Genomic DNA, 22,396 nt, shown 5'->3' on the forward strand with positions numbered 1-22,396 from the left:
TATGTTGTGATTTCTCTCATTTTCTTATTTGATAGGGATACCAAATTCCACAATATTATATTCCCATCTACCAGTGCTGATATGAATAATAAATACTTTAGGGCTGCCATGGCGTCACAGACTCAGCAATCACCGTTGGATTAGGTCAGGAAGGTTGATGATAAGGGACCCACCAATACGGACAAGCTTTAGGCATCAATTTTAACTCTCGCCTTAATTCAATTTTCAATGGTGAGACCAAAGGAGGTTGTGACTCAGCCACATGAATCTCGCAGGCAATCACTCAAAGCAATCCCATGACACGCCTGCCCAGTTTCTTTTTAATATCTCATCAGAACAGAAGCTTACTGGTATTTATGATTATGGTGTATGGTAAAGTATTTATTCTGCAGATGAAGAATAAGATAAAATAAGAAACGGGTGATAAGAGTAAGGAGTGAGAAAACAAAGGAGATAACACAGTGTGGTCATGATATATAGTGATAGTGGGTATCTGATGAATTTGACTAATTTGGTGCCTAGTGGTTTTGGTTTGCTCTTTAATTTTCTCTTTACCTTTGTTTTGTTTTTTTCTTTTCTGTTGAAAACACAAAAAGAAGGAGAGATTAGGATTGGAGAATGGGAGGGAAGGTAAGTGGGTGATGAGGAGAGAAGAGTGGTAAGGTGCTTTGTGTAAAGAAAGAGGGAAATCGGTCCAACCCAACCCACAATCATGATCATGTAATGTTTTGTTAACGTTGTGGAAGGATACGCAATAACGCAACATGAGGTCGGCAACGTAGGATTGGGTCGTGAGTTTTGAGCCGTTGGATTGGTCTCCACCTGCTTTCATCAAAAGATGGTGATTTGTGACCCCCTCAAAGAGGCCGACCTCCTCCTCCATCATCCTTCCCATAAGTTGTTCCAATCCTTCCCATAAGTTGTTCCAAGGGACATGTCCCAAATTATTAATATCATTTTGCTCATTTTATTGGAAAAAAAAAATTATGAAAAACCCTTATTTTAAAATCTTATTAGTAAGAAGACCTGAAATTTATAAAAGCAAATGTAAAACATCTACAGCTAATAAAATTTTTAAACAGGAATTTTCCGCCATTTTTTTTTGTTGTTTTGGAAATATTATTAAATTGCATTCCTTGAGGTGTACTGTGACTTTTAGGATTAGGAACCCATTTATTTAAAAATAAAAAATAAAAAACCCACTAATCAGATCTCGCATCAACGCCATTCCTTTCCCCCACACCCAATTGCCAACCCAACTTTCTCTTGATTTCCTCTTCAAACCGTCATTTCATCCCCCACGTTCTATTCCTTTTTTTTTTAATTAATATTTAATATATTAATGTTGATACATTATAACATTCTTCACAATTTTAACGGCGCCTGGTTATTTCAAAATTATAATGCAGAGAAAATTAGCTTCTTTTTCACAGCCATGCCACGCTTGTTGTTTTTCCTGGGCATCGTGGTCCGTTAATTAAATAACTCTTATCACGTCTTTTTTTTTTTCAGAGAGGAAAAAAGAAAAATACAAATCTTGAGCTGGATGCCTTTTTTCCTCAAATATAATCAACATGTTATATTGATACATAATTAATGATTATGTATTTTTAAATAAAATAAAAATTAGGGTGTTAGCCTTAAGGATTAAGACATAATCAGGCTCCGTGTTGAGTCATTGTCAAAAATGAATTAATGTTTCGAGCTGGAGTGCTTATTGTGTCAAAGAAAAAGGTAATAACAATAATATAAAACCACCGGCCTGTTGGCCCAGTGGTGTGGGTGTGTGCGTGGGTGTGTGAGTGACGCGGGTTTGATCCCGCTCCTATGTAACTCAAAAAAAAAAAAAAAAACAATAATATAAAAAATGGGAAATTAAGAAGCGCACAGTCGGGTTTAAAGGTGGGCCCCCTTAGAACTCATAGCTGCTTGTTCTAGATCTCCCTCATTCATTGTCTTGTCTCTGCCTTTTGTAAAAGCAATGATCTCACGGTAAGATCTTTATGCATCATTCCAATTATTTATTATTTACGTGAGATATTTATTAGTTGCCGGGAAAAAAACTTTAATAAATTTGATTTAAAAATCTGAAAATGTGAAGATATCAAATTATAATAAGAAGAAGATATGAGATAAAAAAGTGAAAAATTAATTAAAAACTATCAACCACATTTTTAAAAAAATTTAATTAAATTTATTATAATTTTTCCTCTATTTTTTGTTCTCCCCCTTGTTCCATCAAACCAAACAGATTTTAGGAAAAAAATTAAATTACTTGGAACTAGAATTTTGGGAGAATCCTGGTAAAAAGCACCTCTAAAATTTTAAAATCTCAAATTAGAAATGACTATAAAAATGTGTTTTCATTTACTTTTTAAATATTGTCAGTTGTTATTAAAGTGTAATAAATAAGACTGATTTAGATTTATAAAATCTAATGGTATTTTTTTTATTCTTCCTAGAATTTTTAGTAAAAACAGTATAATAAAATTTTGTCATTCAGAGAGGGCATAAACATGACACAAAAATTTGTAGAACTGGTACATATATTTCTTCTAAATTCTTAATTATATAAAATATAAACAAATGTTATTTAAAATTAAATCTAATTTTTATTTTAAAAAAAGGATGTCAGTAAAGATCAAGAGGTTAAATTAAGGGGGGGACATAATATTAATATTGTATGCCACGTGTACATCCAGTGGACCGAAGTGCAGATAGATAGGAATCATGTGCTGAGACGTAGCAAGTTGTGTCGTTTTATTCAGGGGAATTTCAAAAGGGAGGCCGCATATATCGGGATAATTATATTTTGTTTTTGTTTTTTGGTCAAAAATTATATTTTGTTTTTGTTACATGTCACATGATTACTATTATTTTTTAATCAACAAATTAAAATTCATAAAATCATTTTTTTGTAAAGAAATTGATAAATCATTTTAGCTATAGCTAACATTCCAGTTCTATCCATACAATAAAGTGATTAAAGAAGCAATAAAATAGAATGAGGCTAATTATATAATTCAATATATTTATAAAAAAATTATCTGTAAATTCCTGTAACTTCCCCTTGTTTTTTATTAGTTCCCTATAGTTTTTTAATTATATCTTTATAGTTACAGCTATTTTTAATTAGGTTTTTGTAGTCTTTTTTCTTTTTATCAGGTATTTATAAGTTCACTTAATTTTTAGCTAGGTTTCTGTAGTTTCATATGATGGGTAAAAAGGAAAAAAATTATAGATAAAAAATAAATCTAAATCAAAAGGATTTGATAAAAAAAAATTTGATTAAAGATGAGTGAAATTATAAGAAGTTAATAGAAAAGAAGATGAAAACTATAAAAAGCTGATTAAAAAACAAATAAAACTGAAAATTTACAGATCAATTATTTTCATATATCTATAAAAAGTTATGCTATTCAGAAATTAATAAAACATGACATTCATGTATTATGTAATGGATAAAGATACCGCAATAATGTGACGCTTTTAAAAAACTGGACAAGTGTTGAATTAGGGAGGGGCATGCGTGAGCGTGAATGGGTGAGATTGGTCTTTTGTTTCTGGCGGTGAGAGGGATTAGGATGTAATTAACGATAAGGATTAATTAAAAATTAAGAAGGAATCTGAGGGTTTTGGTTGAGATTTCTTTGGCACAATCGAATGCTTTGTGGTTAAGAAGCATTGGTTAAAGCTTCAAATCGCGTTACTGCTCCGAAGTTGAGAAGTGGGAACATTAGAAGGAAAGAAACAGCCAAATCATTATTCTTTTTTTTTTTGGAACCACAAAATCATTATTCTTATGTACTAGTACTAGTGTACTACCTCTAATTCTTAATATAAGATCTTATTTGATTTTTATTTTGATCCTAAATATAAGAGCTCGATCCACTTTGTCTCTCATATTTATATATTTTTTTCCAAGATAGTCCTTCTAACAATAGTAATTCTGGTTAATATACTTGATTAGTAAGGATATTTTAGTAAAGACAACACCTATTTGTCAAACATAATTAACTTAACTTATTTTCTTAATCTCCTCAAATTAGTCAATTAGTTCTTATAATTAGGATCGAAAATAGTATTTGCATTGACTCTAATCACATCTAAGACATTTAAATCCTTGCTTCACGCGCTTTATTTATATATCTGCATTTAGTTCTCTTGATTTTGGCCTCACTCTCAATCATTTTGTTACTCCATTCGAACCTTAATGTAAAAATTAATAAATTAACCTGATTAGATTAAAAATTAATTAATTAATTAATGATAATAAATATTACATGATTTCTTTAAAATATTTATGCGTATTACACTAGTTTATAAGTTAAATGAATTAATTTTTAAAAAGTAACAATTTTTGGGGAGTGTAATTGTAGTGTATGAGAAGCATATGTCATGTTTGGGATGGGAATAATATTAATTAGACGGAGACAATGCTTGGAGGATGATATTGCAGTGTTTCAGACATGTTTAGAGCGCACGTGATTAGTGAAATTATGTTTCTTAATTATATAACAACACATTAAATCACGGGTCACAGGATCCTTTGCTCATTAAACTCTGTCCTTCCCAACACATTAAATATCTTATTGTTTTCACGGATAAGGAAGAACAGATTTTAATAAGTAAAGGGTATATATATATATATATATATACACAACAGAATAAAATGAAATAAGGCGGATTACTAAATAAATTTGTTTTCTGGAAATCAATTATCAATTACTTATTAATTTTACGATAAGCAGTGGGAGTGGGCTCGTGACTCACTGATCACGAAGCACGTGGCTCGTAGGTCAGAAGTCCAAACAAACAGGTTCATGAACAAGGACTGATCCAACAGGAGTGTGACACGTGGTGGGAATTGATTGGCTGCGAGGGCTTGGGTGCAGCCCAAATCGGCCCAATTACAAGGCTTCTCCTGCCACGCAGCATCATCCCGTTCACCACACTGATTCTGACTACAAATCCAACCCTCATACTATAACACTTTCCCAACCAAAACGTACTACTCCATTCTTATTATAAGATTATTTTAATTAAATTATACAGTTTAAAAAATATTTTTTTTCAAATATATCCCTATAAATAAATGTATAAAGGTGAGAGAGTAATAGTAAGATAAATGAAAAAAAGAATGCATTAAATATATTCAATTAAGGGCAAAATACTATATTAAATACTCAGATAAAATTAAAGAAAATTTTATAAAAAGAAACAAACCCATTCAAAAAATTGGATATCATAATAAGAGACGAAGGAAGTATATATTTGGCAAATTACCCAAAAAAAAAAACGTATTTCTCTGGCAAACCCGCAATCACTTAATATATATATATATATATATATTTTATGATTCAAAACTCATTCACTATAATGTAGAGTTATTTAAAATAAGTTAATTCAAACACTTGGTAAAGCTAATAATGGAAATCAACTAGTGCTCACAGAAAATAGACATGTCATTATCAATTTATGCCCGGGAAAGTGAAAGTTTGTAGTGATTGGATGTTTGGATTGTTTGGTTTTGAAATTCTTGCTAGCTCAAGTTTGAAATTTAATTATTTTGTTGGACACACACACATATATAGGAGTCATAAACGATTAACAGTGAAATGAAACGCTAATCACAGTGCACAAGAAGATTAGAAAAGCGGGGCGGGGCGGGGTGTTGAAAAATGAAAAGAGTTCCTTGCCTTCTCATCCATCAATTTAATTTAATTGCAATTTGCGAAGGAAAAAATAAAGTGAAGTAGTAGGGTTCAAAAGTCTATGAGATATGCAGATTTTGTGAGTGGTTGGCTGTGACTTTCTTCCTTTTTTTTTCATTTGTTTCTGCTTTTAATATACTTTGCTTAACCATCTCCTTTTCATGCGAGCACCCTCAACATAATTATTTTAATTTAATATTACATTTTTTTAATTTTAATCAATATTCACACTGAGTAGTCCACACTCCAAGAATGAAATAAGTGTTAGAGATTATTTGTAAATATTAATGGATATTCTCTCTCTCTCTACTCAATATCCGGTGTCTTTTTTAAACCAAATCTTTTAATAAAGGTTAAGTGCACGAACAACTGACTAGTCCAAATTTAAGAAAAGAAAATGTATCATTTGACGGATCATTTCATCTAATGAAAAGTATATTTTTCGAAATTTAAATTTTTTTTAAATGGGATAAGGTCACTTATCACTTCGATTAATACTTATTGTTTTTTTATTAAAGTAATTTTGCTTTTCTTTTCTCTTTTTTTTAATTGTACATGCTTCGGTTTTGTTTAGAGCACCATTTTTTTGGGGGTTATTTTGTTGTGTTTAGGTGAATCGAACGTCTCAAAATTACTATTATTTTTTAACGAACAACGCATCCAAAAGTGAATTGTTTGGGTTAAGAGAGAGGTAAGCTATATATTTATAATATTGAAGAGATGAAAAGTCAACAGATGCTCCCAAATTAACGTCGTAGAGATAAGTTAGCACATTAGAATATTTATGGTATACAATTCTTCAACCTGCCAGCTGACGTTGCTTTTCCTAATTTCCTTGCTATGCGATCACATGGCCACAAAATATATATATATATATATATATATAATAAAAATATGCTACTGTATTACAATTTGCGTCTCACTCCAATAATTTTTTTCCCCAATTAATTAAGCACAAAAATGATGTGAAAATAAAATACAATATCATCAATAGAAATGACGATGAACAATGACACGCTCTATTTACACTTAACTGAGTGAAAAAATATATATATAAAATTAAAAGGATCATTCTTAACTAATACCGTCAAACACAAGGTTAACATGTAATTTTTGTTGGGTTGCAAGAAATTGCTACTTTTTATTGTTGTTTCTATTTTATATCTTATTTATTTGCAATGATTGTACGAGTGATAAATACATTTTAAGCATAAAATAAAAGAATCATAGTGGCTCTGCACTGTATCATAGGTGGATTTGCACTCTATCATACAAAACTACAATAAATCAGGTCACTTCACCAAATTAAAAAGAAAGGGTATTAGGTTTGGGTGAAGCTATGAACTATGTGATATGTATCCAATAAGGTAAAGCCATTTTGATGTCTGAAAATAATATCTGTTAATTGCAAAGGACAAAAGGAAATGGAACCACTCCCCTTAACTTAATGCGATCGACTTTGATTTGGGGCCTGTTTGGGTATCCCAAAACTGTGGTTTCAGAAGCATTTTTCCGCAAAACGAGATAATCTCCTCCATATATTTATTTCGTAATCCGTAAAAGTATTTCTGAAACCATAGTTTGGTTTCTATCCAAACACACCCTTGGTCATAATGGGAATGGCCTTTCCTGCCCAAAATTAATATGCCAAGACATGTTTGGTGCTTTAATTACATGATTTTTTTTTTTAGAACCTATCGGATCCTATGTATAAGAGATTTTTCATGAGGATTTATTAGTCATATTTACTAGAAAAACTAATAGTTTGTCTGAACTTTTTGATATTATTTTTTATTTTTAAACCCATATTAATTGACCAACCTCATTCCGTGATTTCTTGCTCTTCCACTCTTGCTCCCCATAAGTAGAAATGTTTTTGAAAAATTATTTTTTTACATATTTATTATGTTTAACTAATTTATTAATATTCATAATTTGATTATTTGAAATTTATAAAAAGCATCCTGAATAATAATAAAGAAGGATGATTTTTTTTATTTTTGTTTATGTAAATAATAACGGAATTCGTGTAATTGTAAAATAATAATTTGATGTTACCCTTTTTTGTGGGTCATCAGATATAATCTAAATTTGTGGGAATTATGGAATCATATAAAGATTTAGCCGGGGATCTAAATTTGCAAGTGATGAAAAGCATGTCCCTTAAAAATGGAGCCATAAGCATTTATATTAGGACTAATATAACATAAATTTCCTATTTTTAACGAGAACACCATTTATATAGCATTTATATAACACCAAAATTAATATAACATAAGCATTTATATAGCATCCTTTCTGTGTTTCTTTTGAACGAGAACAAATAACTAAAGTCGCCGAAAGTTAAATTACCAGAAAATAAATGTTGTAACTTGTTTATTCGGTGTAGCACACCATTTCCTCTCGGTATAAGTTTTTTTAAAAAAACTAATTTCGCCAATTTTTTAAGTTTGTGATTCTCTCGCGCTTTTTTTTTTTGAGACATTTGCTAGATAATACATAATTTACATTGATGATTTCAAAAGAACTGATACTTTTATTTTAATAAAATTGTGATAGTTTATTCATAAATAAAATTCACTCTATTGGCATTTTTATAGTTGATCTCATTTACCGAAAGATGCTTTAAAAAGCATGGGCAAAAAATGGTTTTAAAAAGCGAACCATCTCAAACTGGACAGATCTGGTAACTGGTCTTTCATTTTAAATGGATCGGCAAACTTCAGAAAAAGTCAATAACCTAACCCCATGCCAAGAACTTTGGTGTAATTAGAGATAAGATACTTTCAAGACAAAGGAGTGGAATTCCAATCACAAAAACGACAGGCAATATTAAAGCAGAGTAAACCCACCTCATGCTTTTTCTATCTCTCCAAATCTCTTCTTTTGATATTAGAGTGAGATTTGAGACTTTTTCTGCCTCCTCTTAGTGTCTCAAGATTAAAACCGAGGGGAAAAACCCTTGTAGGCGTCACGTCCTTGGAGGCTAGGCCAAGAACTCCTAAACTTCCACCTTTTCAATATGGTGTCCATTTTTCTAACAAATTCCATGAATTAAAGGTAGAAACACGGGAAGTCTTAAAAAATTGTGTTAAATTGAAATAGAAAATTATATTGAAGGTGGGGAACTTTGATTCTCCGGTACAGCAGCATGATTCTGTTTATCTCTTTCTTTACAGCTGATTCACCTCATGCGTCCACTTCTGTTCGTGTTGCAATGTGCCATAGCAGCACATTAATATAACCACAGAGAGAGCATGCTAGTAAAAATATCTCATTCAACGAAACATGGAACTCTACAGTGAAAGAGGGCAAGTTGTGCAGGCAAAGGTCCCAACAAAATCAGTCCGCAGAGGTTAAGACAAGGAAAGTTTCAAAAGCAAGCCAAGCAAAGTTCCAATAAGACCCACAAAAATGGCAAAGCGGAAGGAAAAGCCCTGATCACTTCCGCGAATTTTTCGCCTTTTCATCATGTCCTGCACATCAGCAAAACTGATGCATTAGTTAAATTGGCACCAGACAATCATCCATTGTAATACGCATCTTGGGTGTCAAACTACAGATGTAATCCGTAAACTAAACATGAATCACAATAAATTCTAGAACAGAAAAGATATCCAACATTCCAACTAGAACTGAACATTTCTCATTCAATCAGCTTCTCCTTAAAGTATAAATCATAAACTTGACTGTTTCCCAGCAGACTTTCCTATTCCGGCTTTATATCTCCGTAAATGTCAACACGCTTTCATTAAATCAGGATACAGGAAATGAGGACATAATTTTTATGACGAGAAATGATTAAACTCTCCACAAGGATCAAATGAGACCTGGGTGCTCCTGCTGTTGTTATAATAACAGATCGAAAACGTGATCATAAAGGAGTATTATGAGATAAAACATTGCATAATTACCAATTCCTGTCGCAGTTGCATTGTTTGTCTATTAGCAGCATCTCTTTCTTCTTTCAGGCGCTGTAAAGCCTGACTCTTCATTCGGAAAAAACCAAAAAAATTGTAAGAAATAGTTTAACAAAATAATTGGCTGACATAAAACAACAATGATAAGTTACCCGAGAATTTGGACAAAGGGGTATTGTGTATCATAATGCAGGCAAGAGCTCACAATAATTCCCACTCTTTTATGACGAGTGATTACAAACTTAAATTGCATAATTTCCTAGATGATTCATAGCGATTAACAACTGGGGAAAAATCGAAAGTGAACAAGAGATAGATGAATCATTGATAGCCCGATTCTAGTTCTACTCTGATATGAGTAGAAATATGATAGAGGCAGAAGTAGTTTTGCTGTAATAAAATTTTGCGGTGGGAAGCTTCTCGTATATTTTATTCCCCCCACTCTTTGCCTTTTCTTATTCCTTCCAATTCAATATGTGTAGTCAAATCCTATAATGCACCATCTGCATAAGTGGTCTATGCATTCATATGATGGAAAAAAGTCCTCACATAACCCGAAAATTGAATGTGATGTGCAAACTGATCTAATTCTTTTCTGCTCTTTGGCGGTCAAGCCATCAATGGAAATCGGCATATTCTCATTTCTCTGGCTTGAGTCATTGGAATTTGAGTGTGTTTTTCTTTTCTAAAGGGCGACAAGCCCAAGTGCAATCCAGTTTGAACTCAACACGAGATCAAGATGCAACATCTGGGTAAATGCATGGAATGGCCAAATAAATGAAGCATAAAAAAGGAACGGCAAAGAAGGTACCCCAAAGGAGTGAAGAACAAAGATAATACTCACAGAATCGGGATCAAGATCTTGTATGGACCTCTTCAATGCTTCATCTTCTGAATTTCCTTGAGCTGAGTTGGGGCAGAGAAATACAACTCTTAGTTTGCATTCCTCTATTGTTGATTTTCCAGCATCCTTATTGAACTGCATGCCAAACTAAAGCGTTGTTGATAGAGTTCTCCTTTAGAAAACTAATCTTTTAAGACAAAGACAGTGTTGACTTTCTTACGGTATCTGATGAAAGTTCATCAACCTTGGCATTAGGATTCACTACTGTACTCTGTAAGAGAAACTTGTCTTTCCGTTGCTCGTCAGTAGGATATTCATTTTGGGCTTGAAGAGTGACTGCAAAATCCAAAATAAAACAATAGATGCTAACGCCGCAGCATGTTATGAATTCATAAGCAAAATTGTACACATGATATGTTTTAAGCCAAATTGAAACAAAAAAGAGAAAATTATAAGAAAACGGTACGCTAAAGGCCAACTCAGGAGGGGAAAATATCAAAGGTTTGATCTTTGAAGCCCACAAGTATTTAACCATAAAACAGGTCGCTCGGAACCACCAAAACTACAAATAGAGTATTGCATTCTCCAAAATATGCTTCTATTTACAGATTTCTCTCAGCGATGTGGAAGATAAACGTTCACTTCCCATGTCTTGTATGGAACAGTTTATGTCTAAAGGCATGTCTACTAGATAACCAAATAGCACTTTGTTCAGATGTATATCTGGATTCACCTCTGATGATACATGAGTCCTGCGGTCGTACAATACCAGTGTTTGGTCGTACAAAGTACTTCTTAGGTGAAGTGGTTTTGACCTAGAAAGTGATCAGAATACCCTAAGAATCAGCTAAAGAGCAGCGTATCAAGCAGAGAGAAGTTTGTTCATACTTATTGAGTTAAGGAGTACCTTAAAAGCAACGTGGTGTTCCGTGCTGTTTGAAACTTTAATATCACAAAATGCTTGCTTCCCCAGCTCAACTGATTACATGAATTCCACAGGAATAACTGAATAACTCAGACATTTATATCAAGAAAATGACAAAGGAAGAAGATTCGGATTTTAGGACACCCATAATAACATTTTGCATGCAAAACCTTCTATGCATTCCATCATGGTTCAAGACATCTTTGTCAAATTAAAATATTCTGCTTTCCACAACCTCAATTCTTTTGATCCAAAAGAGAGAACTAACATGCAATCTTGAAAACAGAAATATCAATGAGACATTTTCTGCTTGAATTTCCAACCGCAATAACATCCAACGGATTTTCAAGCTGTTAATAATCGCAGGGGAGAGACAGAGATTTACAACCCCAGCCGGTCTGTCATTCGAAAACCATGCGTCCTTACTTCATTCACTTCAAAGTCCTTGTTTTGGTTCCCAGGAAGCGAAGGAAACCAATTGCATGTAATTTTTGAGTGATTTAACAACGTTGGTAACATTGCATTGGAGAAAAATATATAAGCTCCACAAGTTATATTCTTTCACCCAAAGGTTTCTTGGGTACATATATGTTATAACGCAAAAATTCTAGTTGATTTTTTAACTCCCGGTCACTTAATTTCTCATTATCATCACTATGACCCAGAAAATAAACATCTTATTGTCATCACCATCCATGAACAAAGAAGTATGACGCGCAGACACGAAGAAAAGTTTGTTTGCAATTTGCCGCATGAATCTCCCCGCAGGGAAACGTGATAGATGCAGAAATATCCATCGGGAAGCGATCAATATAACATACGAAAATAAGAAAGAAAACAATGGACTGGAAAGAGGAGGGGGTCGGGAGAGGAATGCGAAGGGTACGGCACAATACATACCCTGAAATCTGAGCTCATCAGGAGTAACAGAAATGAGTGAATTTCCAGCAGCAGCACTCATGACGAAGCCTATACACAAAATCGGAGCTTTCAAAATATCCAATCAATTAAAGGCAGCAACACAGCGAAGCATCAGAGGGCGACATGCAAAACAATTCCACAAGGGAGAAGAAGGAGGACGGTGACAAACTTCGGTTCCGAAATAAGCGGGAGAGAATATGAAGAGAAGAGATAAATGAACAACGGTTGCGAGATGGGGTGGAACGAGGAGCATGGAGCACCGATGGCTCGCAGGTGGCTCCAATTATGAGCGGGTTCTTTGGTATTAGCAGGGCACGAGTCAGGATGCGGCGCGTTTGCGTCAGCCCACCATCCGATGTGTGCGGCAAAACTAACCGTCAATGATTCATGGGAGAGAAGGGCAGAATCGTCACCCTCTCCCTGTCCCAGTGATCCTCTCGGCTCGTCCGCTTCAGCAACTCGATGCCTTACTTATTCTTCTACCTGATACTAAACAATATACTTAACATTAGATGCCACGTCTGTTTCTTCAACTACCTATCTTTCTTCGTCTAATTGTTTAATTTATTCATAAGCTAAGAACTTATTCTAAATTAATTTATGCAAGAACTTGTTCGCTGTTCAAAATTTTACTGTCCTGCTACGTACATATAATTGTACATGCACACTGATACTGATTGTTCTTACTCATTTATGCATGCCCACTGTATATATTTGATTTCTTTATGCCCTCTGATGCTTCCTGTCCTGTTTCGTTCCCGGGAAGAAGTAATGGAACTTGAGATTGAACCTTCAAAATCTTCCAAAGATGGAAACTGCGCACAGAAACCTAACGCCGCGCTAAGCATGATGTTTATCCACCGAGTCGCTCTATTATTACTATTACTACTCTTGTTACTATTCAGATTCAGATTAGAAGCTGCAAAAGAAACAAAACCTAATACTCCCGGCCCTAATTATAAATATAAAATTCATTTAAAATTTTGATTTGATTCTTTAAATATTTTTTTTAATTTTATCTCATTAATCTTTTATATCATATCTAACATTCCTATATCAGTACATTAAATTAAATTTTAATTATTAAATAATGAAATTATTTCTAAATCATAACCGACTTATTTTTTTTATTATACAAATTTCATCACTTGGCTGGGGTGAGGGGGAAAAAAAAGGAATGGGGTCGACGACGTAGCATTACGATGCAGGCATTTTCATCAACTTATCAGATTCACTACTGAGTTTGTGATGATGGGGTTTGGCCAAATATGTGTATTATAAGTTTATAACCTTTAAAAAGGGAACAAAAATGATTACATCGTACCTCGTTTGACGCAAATTTTATAGCGTGCCAACAATCTGCAAAAGGAATAACGCATCCAGCATGGCAGAGACACATGGAATTTCAGGAGAAGCATACTTGCCATGATTGCTCGGAAAATTAATGATGGAGAGGAAATATGATAGAAAGAGTGCATTTAAAAAAGAAAAAAAGAAACATAAATATGATCGGACTTTCTACCAAAGAAAAAATGGCATAATTTACTTTACAGCAAACGAATGGAAGTAATCGAAATACGGCCCCTGAAATACACAACTTCTCCCAATTCAGCACGCCATTTTGAGGATGAAACAAGAGGGGAAGTGGGGCAGCCACACCAGATCACTTGAAAGTGGACAGTCTGGGAAGCTTCTCTCTCAGATAGTACAACCTGGCTCTCCTGACCTTTCGGTGGCTCACTACTTTGATTTCTTTGATATTTGGTGAGTACCTGCGACAAGAAACATAAACAATGATATCAGACAGAATACCGCAACAACAATCTGGAAGGAGCTTCAGAACAAATGCTACCGAGACGAAAAGTTACTTCATGCATGAGCTTTATATAGCGACCTCAAATTGGAAGATTTGGCTACATTGTATGGATGAATTATCTAAGATTGTAAAGTGGGGGTTTAACAAAGCTGCCTGAACCTAACTTTTCAATTTTCATTAGTCATACGAGGAATGCTCAGTATACTCAAGTCCAACGAAAATGCCACAGGCAAAGCATACAAATTAAATAACTCATAGCATATCTTATCAATTAATGATAAACAAGAATCTAGCAGTTTTTTTTTTCTGCCTGAACAAGAAGCTAGCAGTTAAAAGGCCAACTTTTTCTCCTTGGGATAAAAAAGTTCAACCATACCTCATCTCCCATCATTCTTCCTAGAGGCCAGAGATATTGGGCTGTGTTTCCAGGCCGTCTATTGCAAGCAACATTTTCAAAAGAAATGCCAGCTATCATGATTATGATTTTCTAGGTTTCGTGTGTAGTATGTATGTATATCTATGCTGATAGAGAAAGAGAAAAATCTGGATGGATACATAGATACAAAAGTTGAGAAATAACAGAGAACAAGATGCCCAGCTCCGATTCAATTAGCAAATCCAAACTGTCATAAAGTTCACAAGGTCAACTTCAGGTGTACAAGTTAGTGCTTCTAAGTCAATTTCCTGACAGCCCGCATATTGACAACCCACAAAATTACCCAAAGAACAAGTGTAGTAGACAGATTTAATGTACATATCACTTTGAAGTGATATACGTTCTGGAGTACATGCGGTTAAGTAAGTTATTATAATTTAATATTCTCCAGTCTTTTAATGCATTCAGAGGGATTTTCTTTTTCCTTTTTTTGAATGGGATTAAGAGGGATTTTCTCTTTCAGCATGAAGACTATAGATCCTAATGAAAACAACAATTAATACACGGTGTTCTCTCACAATAAGCAAAAAGATCTATCCACCAATGCTAATGATGATAATAGTCTAATAATGCAAGGGCACTTACACTGGGAAGACTATCTCAACCCCCACACCGGCAATAATTCTTCGGATTCGAATTGTTGTGTGAATACCAGCATTTTGTTTTGATATAACAATACCTTTATAAACAGACAACCTACGCCTGTTTTCAGGAACCTCCTGAAAGGAGGATACAAGAACACCACAATAAATTTCTTCTCAACTCAGGAATCTTGAAAATTAAAAGATAAAAAATAAATTACCAATTTAATTTCCACAACATCACCAGTCCTTAGGTCCGGAGTTGGCCTCTCCTTATCAGATGCCTCAATTGCTCTCTGATTCAATATCTGCAAGAACAGAAGCAACGAATCTCTAGACTTTGTTTTACAGTTTCCTATATCCTCAGTTGCTCGAATCACAGACACACGCAACCAAATGCCATATCAACGACAATGGCATCCAAAAATTTAAAATTGGAAGTTATCTTGTTAGAGATTATACTTAAAATCTTTCGTTATGCAAATAAATTACATAATGCATTTCAACAGCACAGCGAACAAGATTTTTGCATTGAATGATTATTTAAAAACACAGCTAACTTTATCTCACAAATGCTTTCTGCTGGGCTTTGAAATAATTCAGTAAAGTACGTGGGAACAAGCTCAAAATCAAGTTGCCTGAAGCAACCCGTTATCAAGGAAGAATTATACTTGTCAAAGTCCTCATCCACCAAGCCTGCAAAGAATTCAAGGTTGGAGAGTAGCTCAAACACTACCGGCTCATTTTCACCATACTAAGTAACGATGTGCCTCTACAAATGGCGATGGACCCATCAATCATAAGTTACACTAAGATTTACATGATCTCCTTACCTATTTCCCCCAGTTCCTGATAAGTAATGTACTCCTCTAAAGACAAAAAAAATTACAAAAGGGAATTGGTTGATTACCCCCATAATGTCTCCGAGCCTAACTCGTGGTTTTCTGGGAGGCTTGGGTTCATCTAATTTAGGATCAGAGTCCGACACTTCCTCCGCTTCAGCTTCCTGAACTTCTTCAGGACCAGTCGACTCAGTCTCTTCAACATTATCGCTAGCTTCACCTCCGGCTTCGGAATTCGACTCAGCTCTCATAACAAACGTAGACTTAATTGGTTGAGCAACGAGAGAACTGCAAGTCCGAAAAATTGAGCTCGAAGCAACTTTCGAAGACAAAGGGAGAATACGAGAACCAAGCGCAGAGGGGCAGCATAACACCATAGGAGAAATACCCAACTTGTGGGAAAAACATTGATTGGGGTTTTGCGGCAGAGCAAACAGCGCCTGCAATCTCCAAATGATTAGCAGAATAGAAAGCAAGCACCAAAACGTTCGCAGAATGGAACCAAAAGGAACGAAAATAGATAACCTGATTGAGAATTTGGGACGCCATGTTCAAAATGAACACCAGGGTTTAACAGGAATGGAGAAAATGGTCACTGCGTGGAGGGCATGAGAGCCCCAGTTGTTCTCAGAGGGAGGTGAGGAGGGAGGAAAAGCCTTATCTAATTTTATCCGCCCCACAGTCCTCGTGTGTAAACGGATTTCGCTCCCTTTCCTTTGGGAAAAAAATTACCACAAAATATCATGTAAATTTAAAAAAGATAAAAGAAAAACATCTAAATAAGTAAAATAATAAAGAAGACATCAGTCACCAATATAAAATTTTGATTTTTAGCTTAAAAACCGAAATACTCTTATTATGTTTTTTACAAAAAAGTTACTCAACCCCTCAAAACAGGTTGCAAAACCCATTAACAAAGTAGTAACTCTTATTATGAAAATTATAAATCCCATTATATATTTTGTAAAATTCAATGTGGAATTGTATTGTTTTTTACAAAAAGTTACCCAGCCCTCAAAACAGATTGTAAAACCTATTGACGAAGTAATAAATCTCACTATGAAAGTTGTAAATCCTACCATGTATTTTGTAAAATTCGACATGGAATTATATTGTTTTTTACAGAAAAGTTGTCCAACTCCTCAAAATAGATTGTAAAACTCATTGACAAAATAGTAACTCTCACAATGAAAGTTGTAAATCTCACAGCATGTTTTTGTAATAATAAGAGCATTTTGGTCTTTAGGCTAAAAATCAAAATTCCATATTAATACTTGATGCCTTCTTTGTCATTTTGTTTATTTGGATGTCTTCTTTATCTTTTTAAAATTCATATGGTATTTTGTGGTCATTTTTTCTTTCCTTTATGCGAAAAAAATAAAATTAAATAAACTTCCTATAAAACCTCATTTATAATATATAAATAAGGTCTTATAATTAGAATTGGAGGTAATATCTATTTAATGTAATTTTCTCTTCTCATCTATTTAACTAAAAAAAGACTCAAATAATAGTTAACCTTTATATTTTTGTCTAACTAAACCAAAAACAAATAAATACATATAAAAATTCATAAATTTAACACTTTTTTAAGCGCAAGTATCTTCTTATTAGAAGCAATCAAATGTCAAACACTAATTTTAGAAGAGATTTGAACCTTAATTCATCACATTATAAGGAATTAACATTTTTTGCTAGACTTCTGCTTGTATAAATTTAACACTTATGGAAAAAAAAAGTGTCATTGACTCAAAAATATCAAAAGAAAAGAAAGAAGGTTTGCCAATTTTATCCCAAAAAAAGAGGAGAATGTGCGCTTGCTTGAAAAATTTTTCAATTAACAATTTTACGTCTGGATCCTTTGATTATGTCTCGCTAAAATCTGATTATTGTGAATAATATATTAAAATTAATTCATCCTTTTCATCACAATTAACAATATCTTGATATTACATAAACATTAGCATTTTTTGAGTTATTAGTAAAAATTACGACACATTTGACTTTTCTGAGTCTCTTCAACGCCCATCACCACCCAACATGCATGTTCACAAAGAACCTCAGCCTGCTTAAACAAATGTCCGGTGACACGGCTTTGATAATTGATGGGAGGATTGCTTTTAGCAGCGTTACTTTCATATATAAACATACATGTACACAACATTCTTACATATTAAATATAATTCAATAGCATATGCTTGTTACCACAACATTCTTTCGGATCACCACAACATTCTTGTGTATTTTCATCTAGAAATGATAAATATAATTCAACCGAATATTAGTAGAAATTTCATATATTTATCACAGTATAATAACTTCATAAAGATTTAGTTTTTAGAATATTAAATGAAAATTAAATTCGAAGAATCACATCCGACCCGCAAGAAAAATGCCAGGTGCAGCCGCCAGAATCAGTGTTCTGCGGCACTCAACCGTCACGAACAACCGAGCCGACTCTGGCACGCACTATATCCCCGCCCTTACACGTGTCGCCCAACTACGTCCCCTATGCGATTCAAATTTCATAGCGATTGCCACGTACTCCTCCTCATTTCTCTTGCTCATCACCCCTGCACTTTCTCCACAGCACATCAATCATCCTCCAATGCGCCCGTCTTTTTCTCCTTTGCAGTTTCTGCTACTCATCTCTCATCCTGATACTTTCCCGACCCCTCTGCGTATCGTACAGGCTTCCTGAAAATTCAACCTTCGCAAATTATATTACGCCACAGATGATTCCGGGCTTCATCTGAAGTTCTTTCGCGTGATCTTAAGCATGTGTCAGCGTTCTGAAACAGCCAGGAGAACCCCACCTGGGATTCTTCTCATGAGAAGCGTCAGAGGCAAGGATTGGCGCCTCAAAACCTACAGATATATGGTCCTGATGATCACATTCATAGCATATGCTTGTTACCATGCTTCTAGAAAACCCATTGGCATAGTCAAGAGCGTATTGCATCCTCACCCCAATCCTAAGCTCACTCACGATCCTAAGTTGATTGGAGACGGATGGGCGCCCTTTGAGGGCCCCGATGGCACTTCGAAATTGGGGGAGATTGATGTCGCGTTTCTGGCTTGTTACTCTTTGGGAATGTACGTTGCTGGCCACTTGGGGGATACTCTAGACCTTCGATTATTCTTAACCACGGGGATGATTGGGAGTGGAATTTTTGTTGGGATTTTCGGGATGGGTTACTTCTGGACTGTTCACTCTTTCTGGTTCTATCTCGTAATGCAAATGATCGCAGGGTTGTTCCAGGCAACAGGCTGGCCTTGCGTTGTTGCTGTGGTCGGAAACTGGTTTGGGAAAAGGAAGAGGGGATTGATAATGGGTGTTTGGAATGCTCACACGTCTGTTGGTAACATAAGTGGCTCACTTCTCGCTGCTAGTGTTTTGGAGGTTGGGTGGGGTTGGTCTTTCATTGTTCCAGCAGCTTTGATGGTATTTGGGGGCTTAATTGTTTACTTTTTCTTGCCTGCTTATCCAGAGGACGTACATTATGATGAAGAGGCTCAGCCTCAGACTACCAAAGGTATTACGTCAGAAGGGGCGGCAGAATTGGCTTCTGTAGAAGGCTCAGGGAGCAGAAAGAGTGTTGGGATTTTTGAAGCATGTATGATCCCGGGAGTAATAACCTTTGCACTCTGCCTTTTCTTCGCCAAGCTTGTTGCCTACACGTTTCTGTACTGGTTGCCATATTACTTAAGTCGGACAGGTGAACATGAATCTACTTTCGTTTTAGCTGTAGCGAAATGTTAAAATTATAAGTTCTTCTATGCTTTTTCACTTAGTTTTTTTTCTATCTGTATTAGACAGCAAGGTTATTGATCGAGGACAGAAGAGCAATTATTGATCAACGAGTTTATGATTATAGTGCTTGCTTGTTGACGCGGATCCAGAATTTAACCGTGCCATGACTGTATTACTATTAATAGTGGAGACACGTCGGTCCCCTCAAGAAAATGCACTTGAAATCACTTTTAGGAGACTTATTCAGTTCTTCATCTATGATTGCTTCTATAATTGTTCCCTGCTAGAAATCAGCAATTTCATTGTCATGTTAGGGTGTGTATTTAAAGTTGACCAAAATCTCCTGCTTACAATTTTTTAACCCGGCAAATCAATCAATTTTGGGATTTAATAGGCAGTGCATTCTATTCCCCTTGAAAGTGGCGTGCTAAATAATTAGATTTTCATCCCTTTTGACTTACTAGCAGCGGAGTTACAGCTCCTTCCGGTTTCTTTTTGAATCCTCTTTTACATTTTTGTTTGGTCTACCCAAAATTATAAACTACACAATCAATATTCATCTAACAATACAAAACCCCCTGCAATTGGAGTATGTAATACTGAAATTAGCATCTACTGCCGTAGTTAATCGTGTTGTTCTTTTTTATGATGGTGCAGAAATTGGTGGAGAGTATGTCTCTGTAAAATCTGCTGGCAACCTTTCAGCTTTATTCGATGTTGGGGGGATTTTTGGAGGCATTCTTGCTGGCTACATATCTGATAGACTGCATGCACGCGCTATAACAGCAGCTAGCTTCATGTATGCTGCGATTTTATCTATGCTTTTGTACCGATTATATGGGAATCTTTCTATGAACCTCAACGTCGCACTTATGGTGGTGACTGGACTATTTGTAAATGGCCCCTATGCACTGATCACCACTGCGGTTTCTGCCGACTTGGGCACACACAGTTCTCTTAGAGGTAATTCTCGTGCTCTAGCTACTGTGACTGCCATAATAGATGGCACTGGATCAGTTGGTGCGGCTATTGGCCCTCTTCTTACTGGCTTCATTTCAAGAAAAGGATGGGATGGAGTTTTCATTATGCTCATGTTGAGTGCTTTTGCTGCTGGCCTTCTTTTATCGCGTTTGGTCATAGCTGAAATTGCTGAGAAAGCTGGCAAATCAATACCTTTCTCCAGTGAAAGGCACAACCCTGGAGGTAATATGTCCCAAAATCTTCTCATCTAATGGATTTGTGGTTTGGAGATATTTTGATCACTGACTCAGTTCTGAGCACATGATGTGAAAATCGTCCAGAAACATCTGTTGAAGTGAACGTTGCCAAATTGAAAATTGAGCGGCCATTGAACTTATTTCAGTGTTTAACTGAAGTAAATTTTGTTTTAAGAAATCGTGACATGAGTCCTGATTCCCGAACCCTTTGCACTTCCCAAAATAGTACACCCAAAATCCATACCCCGTTGAATTAGTCATGGTGTGAGACCAAAACTTGGTCGACGCAAATGTACTTTGTTGAAATTCTAAATAAAGGAACCAAACATAGTATGCTTGGTTAGGCACGACCCTTCTCCTTTGAAGTCGCGTGGTAGCATTGCTCGTGTTTATCATTATTCCTTTGTCCCCCTCCCCTCCCCCGCATGCACACGCACACCCACTATTAACAAAGACGCAGCACTTTCAATTTCTCACGGATTATACAGTTGTTGCAGCATATGTCAAAAGCAATGCTTGAATATTTATCCATCTGTTTGATCATCGCTACAATGATTCTGACTTGCTGATGATGTTTTTGCAGCCCCTGCATGTCGGCCCCTTCTAAATGAGGAACGCTGACACACAAGTTTGACCTCATGAACCTTCAGCATCTAAATTCTCGAGTTTAATAAGAAAAATAAATTGCCAGACTTGGATAGTGGTTCTGGCAGTAGCTAATAATATGCTTCCTCTCTTTTTGTGATGTAACTTTATGTATAAAAGTGATAAAAGTTGAGACATCGATAATGGCGTGTTCGTCTGACAAGTGAAGTATATAGTGTACAGATACAATAGGGGAGTTACTTTGGTGGTGATTATAAAGATGGAGTCAGAAGCCAGGAGGCGGAATTGAAGTTAAATTTTGTGTGTGGTGTCCCTGATGGAGGGGTCAAAAGCAAAGGCCATCCCAGGATCTTGTGAATAGGATGAAGACAAGAAGAAATAACATAAATTATAGGTCCCGTATGCTACGAAATATTAAAAATAAAGGATAGGGATTGGGAGCCATTGACAAAAATCATTAAAAAAGTTTAGTATGAGTAATTGCTTGTTGTATGAGATTGGACAAACTCATGTATGTGGGAATGGGGAGTACTCTGTGGGGTCATGGTATTTCATGTTCTCACATGCATAGATTTGTTTAATTCCATGTAATAAGTAATTTCTCACATATACTCTTTTAGTAGGTTTTTTCAATCCCACTCTTAATTTATATCTTTTATTTTTAATACTTCATACCAAACGGGATAATAGTGTACTCTTTTCCTTATATTCTAAAAGGGATAGTGTAAGACTTGAAAGTAGATGGCGTAGTCGCGTTTGGTTTGGGTCAATGGGCGTGCTAATGAAGCAATGCTCACAAGTCCACTAATAATGTAGAGAA

At 35.1% G+C, this 22,396-nt stretch overlaps 3 protein-coding genes across 5 annotated transcripts; 1 reads left to right on the top strand and 2 right to left on the bottom strand.

Moving 5' to 3' along the window:
* Nucleotides 1-8,573: 8,573 nt before the first annotated feature.
* Nucleotides 8,574-12,722, bottom strand: LOC114721030 (vesicle-associated protein 2-1). The gene is made up of 7 exons (XM_028906818.1): nucleotides 12,304-12,722; nucleotides 11,386-11,456; nucleotides 11,212-11,293; nucleotides 10,699-10,814; nucleotides 10,479-10,613; nucleotides 9,629-9,703; nucleotides 8,574-9,190 (listed from the first exon to the last, which is right to left on the bottom strand). The coding sequence occupies exons 1-7, from the start codon at nucleotides 12,362-12,364 to the stop codon at nucleotides 9,071-9,073; spliced, it is 660 nt and encodes a 219-aa protein (XP_028762651.1). The 5' UTR covers nucleotides 12,365-12,722; the 3' UTR covers nucleotides 8,574-9,070.
* Nucleotides 12,723-13,727: 1,005 nt separating this feature from the next.
* Nucleotides 13,728-16,646, bottom strand: LOC114721029 (50S ribosomal protein L19-1, chloroplastic). The gene is made up of 5 exons (XM_028906817.1): nucleotides 16,525-16,646; nucleotides 16,068-16,439; nucleotides 15,379-15,465; nucleotides 15,162-15,295; nucleotides 13,728-14,096 (listed from the first exon to the last, which is right to left on the bottom strand). The coding sequence occupies exons 1-5, from the start codon at nucleotides 16,546-16,548 to the stop codon at nucleotides 13,988-13,990; spliced, it is 726 nt and encodes a 241-aa protein (XP_028762650.1). The 5' UTR covers nucleotides 16,549-16,646; the 3' UTR covers nucleotides 13,728-13,987.
* A 1,955-nt stretch (nucleotides 16,647-18,601) lies between these two features.
* LOC114721068 (putative glycerol-3-phosphate transporter 4) lies at nucleotides 18,602-22,007 on the top strand. Of its 3 annotated transcripts, XM_028906876.1 has the most exons (4): nucleotides 18,602-19,718; nucleotides 20,411-20,956; nucleotides 21,554-21,598; nucleotides 21,799-22,007. In XM_028906876.1, the coding sequence occupies exons 1-3, from the start codon at nucleotides 18,779-18,781 to the stop codon at nucleotides 21,589-21,591; spliced, it is 1,524 nt and encodes a 507-aa protein (XP_028762709.1). In that variant the 5' UTR covers nucleotides 18,602-18,778; the 3' UTR covers nucleotides 21,592-21,598; nucleotides 21,799-22,007. The 3 variants fall into 3 exon arrangements, with proteins under 3 accessions (XP_028762709.1, XP_028762708.1, XP_028762710.1); XM_028906875.1 differs by having other exon boundaries at nucleotides 21,554-22,007; XM_028906877.1 differs by lacking the exon at nucleotides 21,554-21,598.
* Nucleotides 22,008-22,396: the final 389 nt, after the last annotated feature.

Source organism: Neltuma alba, unplaced genomic scaffold (genome assembly GCF_004799145.2).
Source record: "Neltuma alba isolate B1F8T4 unplaced genomic scaffold, ASM479914v2 tig00012009_pilon, whole genome shotgun sequence".
NCBI lineage: Eukaryota > Viridiplantae > Streptophyta > Magnoliopsida > Fabales > Fabaceae > Neltuma > Neltuma alba.